General features: G+C 36.8%; 1 protein-coding gene across 6 annotated transcripts in view; it reads left to right on the top strand.

The window, feature by feature from the left end:
- Window positions 1–17,570, top strand: part of LOC106880673 (nucleoporin p58/p45) — a 58,999-nt gene that overhangs the window by 23,795 nt on the left and 17,634 nt on the right. For all 6 annotated transcript variants that reach the window (XR_008265390.1, XR_001410772.2, XR_001410771.2 and 3 more), the window contains exons 6-13: window positions 997–1,024; window positions 3,269–3,334; window positions 4,357–4,531; window positions 4,785–4,864; window positions 5,722–5,840; window positions 7,197–7,279; window positions 8,448–8,649; window positions 9,309–9,476. Coding sequence is in view for 3 of the 6 variants with exons in the window: in XM_014930727.2 (XP_014786213.1) it covers window positions 997–1,024; window positions 3,269–3,334; window positions 4,357–4,531; window positions 4,785–4,864; window positions 5,722–5,840; window positions 7,197–7,279; window positions 8,448–8,649; window positions 9,309–9,476 (921 nt within the window). In the remaining 3 variants the exon portion in view is untranslated. The remainder of the gene's footprint in view (window positions 1–996; window positions 1,025–3,268; window positions 3,335–4,356; window positions 4,532–4,784; window positions 4,865–5,721; window positions 5,841–7,196; window positions 7,280–8,447; window positions 8,650–9,308; window positions 9,477–17,570) is intronic.

The following is a 17,570-nucleotide window of genomic DNA, read 5'->3' as shown; positions in this document are numbered from 1 at the left end:
GTTAAAATGATGCTGCTGATGATGATGATCATAGCACACACATACAGTCTGCCAGAAAAATGTATACACACTAAAAGACACCATTTCGAGCGTGGCCGTTGCCAGTACCGCCTGACTGGCCTTCGTGCGGGTGACACGTAAAAGCACCCACTACACTCTCTGAGTGGTTGGCGTTAGGAAGGGCATCCAGCTGTAGAAACTCTGCCAAATTAGATTGGAGCCTGGTGTTGCCATCCGGTTTCACCAGTCTTCAGTCAAATCGTCCAACCCATGCTAGCATGGAAAGCAGATGTTAAACGATGATGATGATGACTTCAGGAAAGGAAAAATCTATATAATATTTATTTAACTTGTATTGATGTGTGAATGTTAAACAATTAGTGTAACAAGACCTGAAGAAATTCACATGACCTACGATGTATTTCTTTTGGGTGGCTTCAATGCCACAGAGTGTAAACAGATATAAGTGAAATGAGTTGCACAGCATTGGTAGTGTACACTGTCATAGTTGCATATCAGAAGGGGTGATGTTGTTCTAAGGCCATCAATGCTGCAACTCTCTAAGCTGGTGTTGAACATAGATGTGCCATTTTGATGAAAGCGATGTTGCTTCCTCGCTGTCAAATCCGCAACTCGTTTAGCTATTTGCAAAAGGCACAGATACTGTTGAGCAGAAGTTGCCACATGTATCCTTCCACAGCCAGCTCTGATTGGATGAAGTGGCCATAGCACAACTTCGCTATGCCACCACAACAAAATAGCTCTTTTCTGTCTCACTACAGACATCCAGCCATAGAAACCATACCAAGCAGACATTGGGCCTGTTTAAGTTTTTAAAAGTCATTCAATAGATAAATATGAGGATTTGATTTTAGCCACAATTTATTTTAAGAACTACTCTATTGCTTGTCCTATTTGATATTTTAACACTTTATGAAATTTGCTGTCAACATATTTTATTGTCTTCATTGTCATTCCTACATTTCTATTGTACAGATGGAACTGGACCTAATGGTAAACAAGCGTAAGTATATCTTTATATGTATTGACTATCATCTCCTGTTGTTGTATAGCTGTGGTTCAATTTGCCTTACATACCTATCAAAAGAAACTAATCTTTATTAGATGTTAACTGTATCTTGCACAATGGTTCTTAATCTGGACAATATTAGTTCCTTGGCCAGGGGCATTGTGAAATCACAAGGAGGTGGTTGTTATGTACGGGTGATGGGCTCTGGGCTTTAGAGAGGTCAAGATTTTTCTTTGACGTAAAATATTTAAGCCAGTTGCAATACTTATATCTTGAATACATTTTCAAAAGTAGTCTTTGCCAGCATTAGTATACAGATTGACACCATGTTATCAGTGAGCAGAAATATGACTGGTGATGCACCCAAAGTCCGTTATGATTTCATTGCATAAATCTTTTCCTTCAGTAATTTCCATAAAATTGCAATGTACAGGGCACTATTCCACACAAATATCAAGTACATACTGGAACTGGGCAGGAGAATATAAGAATATAGGATTTATAAATCACTTTGCAAAATGAGTTCCTGATGGAGTTTTTATTTTTTGATAAGGTGTTCTTTTGTAATATGTGGAGTGTTTGTAAAATGCCATTCTGTAAAACAAGTGACTTACAAAAGGTTGAGAACCACTTACACACAGAAGTTTACCAATGTAGAGCCTTATTTTTAAGAGGAAAATATTAGACAGTTTTGTTAGCGAAAAAGGCATCTGTGAGAAGTGATGATTGTGTTTAGAGCGAAAATCTTGGTACATTAATTGCTCTGTCGACAGCTCTCCAACCAATGGAAGGAATCTGAATTGGAGACTAGAGGAACTTTATTTATTGCAGGTATGACTTTGTTGAGATGCTTACTTCTTAACCATGTGGTCTTGGGTTTAGTCACACTGTGCGACACTTTGGGCAAGTATCTTCTACTGGCTGACCAAAGCCTTGTGAGTGCATCTGGTAGTTGGAAACTGAAGGATGTTTGTCGTATATGTTTGTATGTATCCTTGTTTTCATATCATGTGATTATAAATAAATATCAATCATACAAGCAAAGTTGCTTATTTATTTTCAATGGAGAAATATTACCTTGCTTGGAAACAAGTGAGGGATGGTGACAAGAAACGCATCCAGTTATAAAATTAAAAAAAAAACCTGCTCCAACAAATTCTATCTGATCTATGCAAACATGGAAAAGTGGACATTAAAACCAACAATGATGATGTTCCTGAGTATCACTCCTCCTCTCTCTGCAACACACGCTATTTAGTGCAGCAATATCTTGCAGAGGTTGTTGATCACCAAATTCATTGGTGAAATAGTATTTGTTATGTTGCATCAGTCTGTTTAGATAAGCTAGAAGTAGTAGTTAGATTTCTCTCATATCACATCCTACTGTCTTAAGTGACTTCATAGAAGCTACCACTTTTGCTTAATAGAACTGACAAATTTTACTAAGTCCCCAAGATTCCTCAAGCATTACAGCTTATGTATCTCAACTATTAGCTAACCTTTGTAGAGAGGTTAAGTAGAGTACTTCTTTAACTCAAAATAGTTTTGCCTTTGTACAGTGTACCCTAGATATCCCATTTAGTTATCATTCATAGCTGTTCTACATTTATTTCATAAATGCTTCTTTTACCATAATCATCATCTTCATCACTATATTAGTGTCCTCTTTCTTATGCTTCCATGGTTGAGACAATTTATTGAGGCAGGTTTTCATCAGCTGGATGCTTTTCTTATCACCAACCCCACACCTGTTAACGAGCAGGGTAATATTTCCCTTTGTATATTCTCGCAGAATATTGAAAATGAATGACATTGCTTGTATGACAATCTTTTGCAGCTATTAAGCAATGTCAAGAGATACAAACATACACATTTGCATGCACACACACACATATAAATAAATATATACAACAGGCTTCTTTCAGTTTCTTTAGGTTATAGAATTCATTCACCCAAGGTGCTATGCAGTGAGACTGGACCCAAGACTATGTGGTTGAGAAGCAAACTTCTTAACTACTCTGCTACACCTGCACTTCACAGCTATGCCTGTTTATACATGTATACATTTATAACCTGACTGGAAACATAGAAAGGTTTTGTTTGAAACAATATAAAATATCGATAGAATAGAATAGACCTAGACATCTTTTAATCCAATTCTATCAAGTTTGAACCTAGTTATATTCTGTAAATTTTGTGTTGTTTTAACTTATGTTTTTTATGTTTCTATTTTTTAAGGAATTCCAAAGTTTTGAAAGAAACACAATTACCACAGCAGCTGCTAGTTTGTGTAGAACCCCTAAAGTAAGTTTTTCAGGGACTTTTTTTATTCTTAATATTTCCCTAAAAACTAAAGATTCTACCCTCATTACCAAGCTTGCATTTTTAATCCATAGTAAAATCTGTAAAATTTCCAGATGCACATAACCAAATTTGCAATTTGTTTCTGTAAATGTGACAATAACGTATGGTTTGGGAAAGATTTGGCTGTTGTTTCAAGCAGATTGAGTGAAGTTGTAGAGGCTTCCTCATTGACTCCTAATATACTAGACATGGTAGATCTGATCCTCTTTTCTATTTAATTTTGTTGGGTGAATTTACTCTGTTGTTAGCTTTCTTCCCTACCACGTTTGACCATCAGCCATATTAATCTCACCAGTTTACTGAGTGGGCTGCAATGGTCATAGGCTTTCGCCTCCATCCTCTGACTATCTTATAGAAAATATTATAATAAGAATATTGGTTTCAAATTTTGGCACAAGGCCAGCAAATTTTTAGGGAGTGCAGAACAAGTCTGTTACATTGACCTCAGTCAGTGTTCAACTGGTACTTTTTTTTATTGTCCTCCAAAAGGATGAAAGGTAGAGCTGACCTTGGTTGAATTTGAACTCGGAACATAATGAGTCAGAAGGAAATGTCATTAAATAATTTTGTCCTAGTTGCTTACAATTCTGCCAGTTTGCCACCTTTGTTTTAATAAGAATATTGGTTTCAAAATTTGGCACAAAGCCAACAATCTCCAGGGAGAGACTAAGTCAATTACATTGACCCCAGTACTCAACTGGTACTTATTTTATTGACCCCCCAAAAGGATGAAAGACGAAGTTGACCTCAGCAGAATTTGAACTTAGAAAGTAAAGATGAACAAAATGCTGCTAAGCATCTTGCCCAGCATGCTACCTTTGTTATAAGAATATCAATTGCATTTTTAAATAGAAAAATTCTTCAGTTTAAAAATGTTTTTGGTTTTTGTTTGTTTATTTTTTCTTTAATTTAAAAGCCTGTTAACCTTTTCTTTTTGTCATCTTTTTTTGTCGTTTTTATAGAAAATATATAAAATCAGAGAAAGCTATACGAGAAAACATTTCTCGAATGTCTACAAAATCTATGATAAAGGTACAGACAGACCTAACAGCATTGCGACAGATCCTTGGAAGTGTGTCTAATGGTGTACAGAGGAATGCTGTGTTGATTGAAAAACTGAAGAAAGAGTCAGTACAGGTATGTCACTTGAAGCCCTTCATCTATTTCAGTGAATCTCCTAGCTTTTTCAGTGCTGTCTTTAATGCAATCAATCATGTCTTTATATGGTCACTTGGTCTGCTAAAGATAGCAGCAAAATCTCTTTCAAATCATACTCTACTTACTATCTTTAAATTGAAGTGACACAGTGGATATTATAAAGGGATACAACACATTCCATATATGTTAAGCTGTTTGTTAACTTGCTTTGATATTTACTACTCTTTTGCAGGAACTGAAAAATACTGAAATGGGTCAACGAACAGAAGATATGTCTGCTGTTCTTCAAGACGAGAATGTTGCCCCAACTGAGTAAGTTGGTGTTTTTTCTTCGTTTTTTTTTTTACTTCTTTTTTTTTTTTTGTTAAACATAGTTTCACTTTTATGCTAGTTTGTTGGAAATTTCTGGTATTTGATGGAAATTTGTTTATTTTATATGCTTTCTTTTTTACTTTGCTTTATTTCATTTACTGTTCTAGTTTTTGTTAAGTATCCCCTTCTTTATTTGTATCCATTTCCTCTTTCAAATGTAGGCAGTCAGCCCCTTTTAAACTTGGATAATTTCTCCTGCCACCCTTGTACATCAGCAAACCAGACAATAAAAAATAAAATAAATAAATTTTGATTGTTGTTTGCCAATTTTTATTATTACATTAATCGCCAATTCTTTGTCTGTCAGAGAGAGAGAGAGAGACAAAATGACCGGATGTGTATATCTGATCTTTCTTCTATTTGATCAGTTTTCTATCAACTCAGCCATTTGTTGCTCTCCTATTCGCCTATAAACATTTTACTACTAGACTCGAACTGGTGTTTCTATATACTAGAGGTGGTGTAATTGGGAGTAACAATTTTAATCAACTGTGATTATATTATGTGTTATGTTGGCTTTTAATAAACACATTTTGTTAACTTAATGAAATTATTTAATCCTTTAGCAATCAAATTAATCTGTCAAATGTAATGCTTATTTGTTCACATTATCTCATAGCTTTGAGGTTTCACTAATGTGATTGGTTATTTTTAGAATGACATTGTGGGGTAAATGTGAGATGCTTGATGTGACTAGTTTCAATGCTAAAGATGATTTCTTGATTTATTGTCTGTGTAAAGAAAACAATAAACCAATTTTTTTTTTTTTTTTTTTTTTTTTTTTTCATCTTTTCTAGATATTTTCAGAGTCTCTTTGAAGATTTTGAAATCCAGATGAAAGCCTATAAAGGTGAAATCCAGAACTTGGAGAGTCACATCCTTTCCCTACATCAACCAAGTAGGCTCTCTCCTGAAGGTTAATATCTTTCATTACTACTTTATCACTTATTCTAATTTTTATTTCTGTCATTAAAAAGACAAAACTAATTTTCACACTGTATCCTTACTATTGTCCCTTATCACATCTTCTTTCCCAAACCACTCTTATTTCTTTTTTCATTTCCCCTTCCCCAAACTGATATTCACTGTGTCCATCTGAGTCCTCCTCTCTAATCATCTATCACACTCTTTTCACTATATCTCTATTCTCTCTCTCTCTCTCTCTCTCTCTCTCATATTTAACTTATACCTTGACTTCACATCTTCATCTCTTTCAGACAGATAAACCATATATTCACCTCTTCAGCAGGACACCTACTCCTGTCCTTCTATCATGCTTTCACATCCTTCAGTACTACTCTCTACTCAGTTTGGGGAGTGGGTCTTGTCTTGTGAGTACTTAGTGTCCTTACCAATGCTGATACTATAAAAAGCACCAAGTACACTCTTTAAAGCAGTTTGCATTAGGAAGGGCATCGAGTGGTTAAAAACCATGTCAGAGTAGACACTGGAGTTTGACACTGCCCTAAGACTCCTTAGTTCCTGTCAAACCATCCAACCCATACCAGTGTGGAAAAGGAACATTAAAAGACAATACCATTTAATCAATACCTTTTTAATACATTTCCTGCAGGAGTGGTTGTTTTATTGCTTGACTTTTCCTTACCAGATGTGCCCTTACAGTTCGTTTATTTTACATCTGCTCATCTGAAGTGGTTAGCTACATACCCTCTCCAATCAGGCCTACTTAACTCATCTTGGCTGTCTCCCAACCCCTACACTAAACGGTTCACACTGTCTTTCTTCTCTAGAACTGCAACATACTGAATTAAACAGTATTCTCTCTTTCTTATAGCAAAAAAAACTGTATCATCTATTTACAGCTGGGTGAATGTTTCCAAGAGAGCGAGATCCTGTGTGAAAGCTTTATTATCTGTGTAGCTGTACTTTTGAGTTGTTATATTTACTCCTAGAATAAGTTGGCGTCTCCTAATTTTGAAATTTCATGGTAGTTGTAGATGAATATCACCATTGTACAGCCGTATCCTTCACTTCCAGTCTTGTGAAAACATGCCTGGTCATGAGGAAATATTACCTTACCATGAGATGGGTAAGGGTTGATGACAGGAAGGACATCCCTATGTAGAAGATTTGTCTCATCAAATCCTGTCCAATCCATGCAAGCATGAAAAAGTGGACATTATTGATCTCATAAGCCTTTCATTTTATGTATTCAAAAAATATGAAACTGCTTTTGTTTTCTTTCTTTTTTTTTCTTACCTTCTCTACATTTGCAATAACAATTTATAAATGTTGTCAAATTCTATTTCAGAATTAACAATGTTGCTTCACAAATCACATGAAAATTTCCTTGCACTTGCAGCCCACTTTCACCAAGTTCATGAATCTGTAAAAGTAAGCTATGTCTTGTTTGATTATTAACTCCAATTGCATTGTGTGAATAACTTACCTGTGTTTCCTTTTTATCCTTTTGTCCTCACCCCTCCCTCTCTCATTTAACTGTACATATAGATAGGTAGATGTATGTGTATATATGTGTGGATGCATGTTTGTGTGTCCCATTGTCTTGATATCGCATGAAGATTGTAAATGAACGTTATCATCATACCAGTAGCAGTGTTGTTCACATCCAGTCTTCTATAAAGCACATGTCTGGTCCTGGGGAAATATTACCTTGCTTGGAAATAGGTGAGGATTGGCAACAGGAAGAGCATTTGTCCATAGAAAGCTGCCTCAACTAATTCTGTCTGACTCATGCAAGCATGGGAAAGTGGGCAATAAAATGATGATGAACTTGTTGATGTCTGTAAAGAAAACATGACCAGAGAGGTTGAGTTCCAGAGAGTTGTGGTTCTCGGGAGGCAGGATAGGTAAAAGTGTTCGATATGGGGTTTCAGGAATAAGATACAACAGGGATGATGTGTTAGTTTCTGCAAAGATAGTGGTACGTTGCTAGCTGGAACTATTTTAACAACTGCTAGCTGTAACCATCCTCACCATTCAATGTCCAATTTCTCATGCTTGCATGGGTTAGATGGAATTTGTTGAGGTAGATTTACTACAGCCAGAGAGGTTTTCCTTTTTTTTTTTAATAGAAGACTGGGAGCTATCAACCTCACTTCTCTGATGATGATGTTGTTGCTCATTTACAACAACCCTGTATTGCTTAGACAAGGTTATATACTAACACCCACACAACAACCTTCTTTCAATTTCCACTCACAAGGTTTTGGTCAGCTCAGGACTATAGTAGAAGCCACTTAACCTAAGTGCTGTACAATAGAACTGAACCCAAGATCTCATGATTGCGAAGCAAGTGTCTTAATCACACGGCCACACCTATGCTGACGTTTGGGTAATAAATGCAACAGGTCAGCTTAATGAACATTTACCGATCAGTCCGATGTTTTATATTCTTGTTTAAAATGTTATCTAAAACGTTTTACTGTCTATGTTTATCAGCTGTTCCTCCTATATATGCTAGTCATATTCTATGTAATGTAGTCTCTTCATAACAAAGCTTTTCTTCTAACCATCCTGTCTTTGTTTTCTGGTTCTGTAGACTTTAAAAGAGAAATACCTGAATTATCGACGTATATTCCTCGGAGACACGAAAGATGTGTTTGAAAGCAAACGGAAGTTAACAAAACGTTTGGAGATTCCCGGCATTGAATCTCAGCAAGGACCAAACCCCTTCACAGGGTTCCCCAGCACCACTGCAATTGCTCTTGCCGCTGCTCTTAGTCGTAACCAACAGGCTCCTTGTAAGTATCACTATACTCAACTACTTTTTTCCTTTTAGATGAAATAAACAGCAGAGATGCTTTATCCCATGCAGAAACTGCAGGAGCTACTCAGGGGTTTTGTGAGCTCTTCTAAGTCCATTGTAATGCTGAAAACCCTTATTGTCAGCAGGTGTCTTGAGTTGCATGCGTTTTGCCTCTTAGCTCGGTATGCTTCATTCACCTGAGTGGGGCAGCAAGGACTGAACTAGTCTTCATCTTCAGAAGGGTTCCATTTGCAGACTCTTATCAACCATAGCCACTTGGGCTAGTTTCAGCAATGCCTTTCTCCTTGATGGTTTTCTTCAATTGTCTGGATTCCAGACTTAATGCAGGAAACACTGATCTAGCTGGCTGTACAGAAAGGATGAGCAGTAGAATACTACAATAGATGAGTTGAGGTGAGAGATAGGTCAATGAGGTGGTAATGGGTGCAAGAGTATAAAGGAGAATGAGAAGTAGGTGCATAAGAGTGAATAAAAATGAGGGTGTGGTCAAAGGTCAATTTGAAACAATGTAAAGATATACATGCACATTGCAAGCATCAGAGATATGTAAGCATAGTTTCACAATATAAATACAGTATACTGCTACGATTTGTCACTCAAGATGTCATCTAATATTTATTTTTATATTTTCAGCTGGACCACCCAATATTGGTCTTGGTACAAACACTCTTGGTCAACACAGGTGTTTTGGTACCCCATTCAATAATCAGGGTAGTTTGTTTGGAAATGCAGGCACTGGCACTACATTTGGAACAAATATGAACAATACTAGTCTATTTGGAAACACTACTGCCAAAACAGGTATGTATTTTAAATCCTCTCGTCATGGGTAGATTTTTGAGGGTTTTTTTTTATCTAAGTTGAAGTGTGGAGTCTGTGTTTTGGGGGTTGTTTGTTTTTTATATATATTTTAAATTTTAAAATGATAAAACTGAGTAGCTGTTCATAAAGAAACACAGGGTAGTGGCAAATTGAGTGTAAACATATATCGTAATGTTATTTTTCATTTGTTTGAATTTAAATTTAAACTTTGGCATGTTAGGCAATTTATGGGAAAGCATTTCAGTTTTATGAATTTTGAAATTTCAAACTAAAAGAAACGAAAAAATTAAGAAAATTTGCATCAAAATCCCGTGTCTGGTTACTATTGTTTACAGGTTTATTAGCTATCAGCTGATGTTGTGTGTTGCAACAATTGTAAACAATTCATCTACACATTCCGTAGGTGTAGCTGTGTGGTTAAGAAGGTTGCTCCCCAACCATCTTGTCTTGGGTTCTGTCCCACTGTATTGCACCTTGGGCAATTGTCTTCTACTTTAATTCCAGGCCTGCCAAAAGCCTTGTAAGTGGATTTTGTTGACAGAAACTGAAAGAAGCTTGATGTGTGTGTGTGTGTGTGTGTGTATATATACCCTTGTCTTGACATCACATGATGGTTAAAGTTGTTCATTTCCAGTCTTCTGTGACAAACCTGTCGGGCTATAGGGAAATATTCACCCTTGCTTGGAAACAGGTGAGGGTAGGTCACAGAAGGGGCATCTGGCCATAAACATTTACCTCAACAAATTCTGTCTTATCCATGTAAGCACAGTAGACATTAAATGATGATGACACTACATTTATAAACTTAGTAATATTAGAGGCTGAAGTAAACTGGATAAACTGGCATCTTTAATGCGCTTTCTTGACTGAATAAATATTGAATTTCTGGTAGGTTATAGTGCAATATGTTTGAATAGTTAAGTATAGTACACAGCCATTAACCAAGGTGTCCCTTTTTCTATCCACTCACATATTCGTCATCATCATATGTCCATGTTGCATGGGTTAAACAGATTGACAAGATCCAATGGGCCCAGGGACTTCATCATACTCCAATGCCTGGTTTGACATGGTTTCTGCAGTTGGATGTCCTTAATGCCAACCACTTTACAGCATATAACTGGAAGCTTTTTTTTTTTTTTTTTTTTTTTTGCCACAAGCTCTAGTGAGGTTACCATGCAACTTGTAAGATTATGAACCCTGACAGGGCAACTTTATGCAAGGAGTAAAGATGGGAGTGCAAGAGAAAGGGGCCAGAGTAGAACAGGTTTCTTAGCAACCTGACAACTCATATTTTAGATGAGCAGACAAAATGTTTACAATAGTTGTAACAGTGTTGGCTAAAAATATTTCTTGAGACGTTCTGTAGTATTTTATAGCAAAGAAACAAAAACCTTGTTAACACACAAGTAATGTAATTGTGTGTGTATGTGTGATTAAATTTTTGCGAAGCAAGAGGTGACTGAAGAGCATATTTGTACGTTTAGAACATAAATACAGAAGACAGACTAATGTTAGCACTCAGTTTAATTCCTGTCATATTGTCTGTATATGGAATTATTGTTGTTTAACCCTGAGCCAGCTGTGATTTAATAGACCTGTGATCAAGACATTCAACTCCATGACCAGCGATTTTTTTTTTTTTTTTTTTTTTTTGTATTTAAGCATTGTGTATCACCATGCTTAATATTTTTGTTTAACCCTGGGTCAATCCAGATGACTAAGCAGTCTTATAACTAAAGGTATTCCAGTGAAGACAATAAGACAGAGGAAGGCTTTGTGGTTAAGAAGCTTGTTTTGCAACCACACAGTTCCACTGCATGCTGCCTTGGGCAATTGTCTCTTACTATAGTCCCAGGCCAACCAGTGTGTTGTGAGAGAATTGGAAGACAGAAACCATATGGAAGTCCATAGTGTCTTTTTTTGTGTGTTTTATCTTTTACTTGTTTCAATCATTGGACTGTGGTCATTCTGGGGCACTGCCTTGAAGGGTTTTTTGTTGAACAAATCAACTCTAGTAATTATTATTTTTTTTAAAGCCTGGTACTTATTCTATTGGACTCTTTTGCTGAATACTAAACGACAGGAATGTAAACAAACCAGCAGTGGTTGTAAGGGGATGGCTGGGGACAAGCACAAAGACACACAGGCATAGGTGTGTGTGTGTGTAATGGTCTTCTTTAAGATTCTGTCTACCAAATCCACTCATAAGACTTTGGTTGGCCTGGGACTATAGTAGTAGACACTTGCCCAAGATGCCATGCATTGGGACTAAACCTGGAACCATGTGGATAGGAAGCAAACTTCTATCACACAACCAATCTTGCACCTGTTTGTGTTTGTTTGTTCTCTATAACTTAGCAGTTTAGAAAGAAAAATCTGATAGACCAAGCTTGAGTCAATTTGTCTGACTAAAACCCTTCAAAGGCTGTGAGTGCCCTCGTATGATGGGGCACTTACAGTATCTGAAACAAGTAAAAGGATAGAAGAAAAAGAAGATACAATAATAATATATATAATAGCAAGTAGAGAACACTGAAAACAATTTATACACAACTACTAAGCACTTTGTATGTGTTCTATAAATTTATAATACAGAGAATATGTCCTACTTGAATTTTGAGAAATGATGCACGTATTAATGTAACCACAAATATGCCATCATCATTTTACATCTTCTTTTCCATGCTGGTATGGGTTGGAATAGGTTTTTTTTTTTTTTGTTAAGGTAGTATTTTACAGTTAGGATATGCCCATCGTGATGCCAGCTCTTTCAGTCATTTCTTATAGCATGTGCTAAAACCCAGATATATGCACTCTATATTTGTGAGTGTATTTGTGCATAGGTTGGTGGTGAAGGTTAGTCTGGTTAAAGAATCCTGTCCTAGGCTGAGTTTGTGCACTTTTGAGCTGCCTTAGACTTGTGATGACACAAATTTGAAATTCATAGGATGCTACTGATAGTGGGTAGTTGTAAATGAATGTCACCATCATGCAAGTGCTGTTCTTCATTTTCAAACTTCTGTAAAAACACATTTAGTCATTGAGAAATATTAGCTTACTTAGTAACAGGTGAGGGTTGATGATAGGAAAGGCATCAAGCCATAGAAAATCCACTTCAAACCGTATGAAAGGTTGCTGAATATGGAGAATGTGTAAGGGAGATAGGGACTACCCCAAGTAACTCCATCCAGCTGTGAAGTTTGATAGTATCTAAGGATATGAAGAAAGAGAAGCCAACCAGACCATCTGAGATAGTTACTGAGACACTAAAAATATCCAATGATGTAGAGTTAGGGCACATGCTAATCACTTACATGGACAGTCAGGTAGTAGAGGTAAATGTTGGTGTTTTTCCTCAATAACTGGATGAGATGAGGGATGGTCACCACAGATGATCTCTACATATTGGTTTCAAATTTTGGCACAAGGCCATCAATTTCGGGGCAGGGGGTTAAGTCGATTAGATTGACCCAGTATTCAACTGGTACTTATTTTATCAACCCATAAAAGATACAAGACAAAATCAACCATGGCAACATTTGAACTCAGAACATAAAGTCAGGCAAAATGCTTGGTGGCATTTTGCCCAGCATGCTAAAGATTCTGCCAGCTTGCTGTATTCCAGATGCCCTCTTCATATTGATGCAACTTCAGAGTTTGATCCACTGGCTCTCCAGGTTTAGGGATTGGATACAGGGTTAACATCACCATCATCATCAGCTCCTAGTCCTAGGAGTCATAAAACTGATTGCCCAGTTTGCATGGCATATAAGCAGCCAAGATCACAACATTCCTGTTGAACAAGATACCAGTGTGTCACAGGATTTCTCATTTACAGCTGAGTGAACTGGAGCAACATGAAATAGTGTTTTGCTCAAGAGAACAATGCTCCATCCAGTCTGGGAATTGAAACCACAATTTTGTGATTATGAGTGCAATAATCACTAGGCCACATGCCTTCATGCTAACAACCAAGCCTTGTAATAATAGCTTTGTTACAGAAACAGTAACAAAACAAGTCTACACAATTGTACAGGGTGTCCACAAAGTCTGGGTACATGGAGTAAATAAAATCATAACATAAACAATTAGATATAAGAAATAATAATTTCTTAAAGTATGTGTTAATCCCCATGGGGATACATGGAGTAAATAAAATCATAACATAAACAATTAGATATAAGAAAGAAAGAATTTCTTAATGTATGTTAATCCCCATGTACACAGACTTTGTGGACACCCTGTATATAGTGGAACTTCCAGAGTCATCTCCCCCAGGACAGAGAGGATTGGAAAACCTTCATTCCTGCCTTAAAGACCAAAAAAGTGGGGTAGTTGTGTGAAAATGTGATATTGCATATTAGTAAAGCATAGTCTGTAAATATTTAACCAATTAACTTTGTAACTGACTTTCTTGACTTCATTTTGACAAATATCCAACAATGTATTTTACACAATCCAGTTTTCCTATTAACTAGTCATTGTTATATTATTTTGTGTCTTTTTATTTCTCCTCCTCCTCCTTTTATCTTCTTCCTCTTGCCCACTCAAACACTGCTAGGTTTTCAACTCCTAACCCTCACAACAGTGGCAAGTAATATCTCAATAATTAAAAAGGCTACCTCTCTATGGTAACTCTACTTGCTGGAAATGGCAGTCAATTCTCTGTCAAATTAAACACTGTATCAACCAGATTATCAGATGTTTTTATACACCGCTGGTCACTATGTGCTTTAAATTCTTTTTTTATTGCACCCTTCTTTTCCATCTTAGCTTAATGTCTTCAGGGAGTAGGTAGGGGCTCTGCATGGCCATTTCCGATCTCTTGGATACTGCACAGGTCCACCTGTTGTCTGTAAACGATGTGACATGTCTAGCCTAGCAGTACTGGTACTTTCAGTGTTCTGCAATCATGCTCACTCCATTCCATTATTGAATTACTTTGTTTCGGACATGATATTCCCAGAATGGATCTTTCCATGGCCTTCTTTTTTTTTTTTGTCACAGCTAATTGATGTTTTCCCCACATTTTGTAGCAGCCCATTTGCTTATAAAAGCACGGGTAAGACTGTGCTATTGAAGAGACTGGCACATGTTTTCCATCATGTCCTTATTCTCTGAGATTTCAGCTTCTATATCTGTTATAAAAATATAGGGGAACATAGAGGGCTAGATATGCAATGCTCAAGAGATGAACAGGATGGTCATACTGGAGCAGTTTTGATTATAGGTCTGTTCAGTCTGGAATAATGTGAACTTAACAACAACCACCATTACATTTCAGCCTTTTTAATTTCTAAATATATTTCCACTTTATTTCCTATCTTTCTCCATCAACCAAATCTGCTACATTTATGTGACTCTATTGTGAAATAACAGTAATGTCATTGTGTCACATCACACACACACACATCTTTTGTTGTTGATGTTATGTTTTTTTTTTCATTTATTTATCTGTTCATTGTCCTATTTTGCATGGTTATATTTTATGACTTGTGGTGACTGTTCAACAACCTGCATTAATTGGATGACAGATTGTTTTGTTTTTTTTCCTTTTTTTTAAACTTTGGAAATATTATCTACATTTCATTTCCACAAAAGATCGTAGATATTGTCATCATCATTACATCTGTTTTTCTATGCTTGCAAGGCCTGTATGTATTTTCTCCACTCTAATGTTTTATGACTTGTTGCAGTTCTTTTTCATCTCCATTGGGAGGTTCAGCACCCCGAGATCACCCCTTGCCACTCTTTCCCCTGTTTTCTTTGGAATTCTTCTGCAGTTTTTTTTTTTTCTTCTATTTGGAATACTTGACACACCCTCATTTAACTTGCATATCATCTCCATTTGTCTGTACCTGTTCTGTCTGCTCCCTTGATTACTTCAGTTGATTCCTCTTAGATTCACTTTTTCTTTCAGCTAATTTCCACTCTGTCATTTATTCCCACTACCCTTATCCATCCAACAGATTGTTCTTGTCTCATTTCTTTCCTGCCCCCAAACACATCTTCTGCATTCACTGGTCATCTTTTGCTACCAATGCAACACCGTTTGATATGTAAGCATCACACAATATGCTAATCCCTTGCGTAGGAAATCCCTTTGATACTAGCAGCAGTAACAGCTCACTTGCTGTTTTACATCTAATTCTTATTCTAACTACTAAGTTTTCAGATCACCTTCCTCCACTGTCAATTTTGTCACCTTGGTTACAGAAGCTATCAATTACTTCTATGGAAACCTCCAAACATTTGAGAGAATTTATTCAATGAGTCAAAATATGTTTCTATGAAACGCTCTTGCAGATCTTCTTCATATTAAATGGCAGCAATCTGGTGATTTTAATGGTTATGTAGGGCAGCACCATACTGACAACTCTGACATATATAGTGGCTAATGGGCACAGTACAAGAAATGGAGAGAAATCAAGGCTCTTGGAATTTTGTAATGTAAATGACCTAACCATTTACAACATTAACTCCAGGAAACTAACTTGCTACTTGATCATCTTTTAATCAAGTGAACATGTAAGCTAGATAGATTTCATACTGTCCAGGAAATTGGATAGGCAACTGGTTATGAATTATCTTTCATATACCACTCAACATAGGTTAATGATTAGTGACACCAGAGTAAGAGCTAGACAAACCTAGATATATATGAAAATGGGGAAACTGAAAGATCCCTCTGTTTGACATAAAGATTCAGAGAGATTGTAGGTGATGTGTATATGGAGGAGGAGACAGTAGGAAATTTATAAAGAGACTTTTTACTGCAGGAAATTAAGCGAGCTATAACAGCTAAGAAGCACATCTGAGGAAAATGGATTGAAAGGAACATTATCTGGTGTAAAAGTAATCAGATATAATAAGGCAAAACAGAACACTGCACTGACATAAGCATGATGTATATGGGGGATAATAGATGAGTAAAGAATTGCTAAGAGAATCAAGTGAAAAAAGCCTGTGGAAGAAAAAGTCTAACAAAGATATGGGAAGAAGTGATGGTGGTTAATCTTAGGAGATATGACAAGTGACTGCAACATGTAAACAGGAGAAAATAGACATAAAAAAATGATAATGGGGATTATGCATTGACTGCTTACTCTTGCATATCTGCTACATACAAAGCCCTTCTTTTCTATCAGCCAGTCTGTGATCCCACTGAATATCTTGTACACACACCCATAGTACTGAGAGCAGCATATGGAATCTCTACATACTTTTCTGCATATCAAGCATGGCCACCTTCCATGATAGTAGCAGAGTCTTGTCTTTCTTGCTAATTAAAACTTCTGCCTTAGCTATGTTTATTTTATCAAGACCTCAAAACTTACAGGGCCAGTTACCCAGTTTCCTTGTCATACAAGTGACTGAGATCACAACATTCCCCTCTGAACTGGACACCAGTCCATCACAGGATTACTCATTCACAACTGAGTGGACTGAAGCAACATGAAACAGTGTTTTGCTCAAGAACACAATACACTGCCCATTCCAGGAATCGAAACTTATGGTGCTACACCCTAACCATTAGGCCATGCATCTGGATACTTTCACTTCTGGATACTTTCCCTACCTTCATGTTCTTAATGGTTTCTTTCCATTGTCAGTGGCTGGCTTCCTTATTGAGTATACTTGGACGATTCTAGTTCTTCTGTTTCCTTCAAATTCTCCTCATTCAGTAACTTTGTGTTGTAGCATTTCTGTTTCCTCTTCCTTCTCAATACCACTGAGGTGGAGTATATGGCTATCAGTAGTTAAATACTTTCCATCAACAGTGTCCTGATTCGTACTGATACACTATTTCGCAATGTGGAGCACCTCATACCTCACATCACAGAACATTGGTAAACTCTTAATTTCAGTTTTTCTTCTAACCACTTGATTATCGTTCTCTGCTCCTCAACTGCGATTCTTTCCATTTCTCTACCATTGCACCACCATATCACCTTCCACTTGGTTGGTACCTTACTCTGTCTACAGATTTTGTCTTTGGCTTGTAGCAGGCTGTCTGGTAGAAATTCCCAGTTGTCTTGTGTTATAGGGCTCTATCTCTTCCCCCCCCCC

The sequence above is a fragment of the Octopus bimaculoides genome, chromosome 13 (assembly GCF_001194135.2).
Source record: "Octopus bimaculoides isolate UCB-OBI-ISO-001 chromosome 13, ASM119413v2, whole genome shotgun sequence".
Taxonomy (NCBI): Eukaryota; Metazoa; Mollusca; class Cephalopoda; order Octopoda; family Octopodidae; genus Octopus; species Octopus bimaculoides.
The sequence above is the reverse complement of the archived record's forward strand: the minus strand, read 5'-3'. Positions and strand labels throughout refer to the sequence as shown.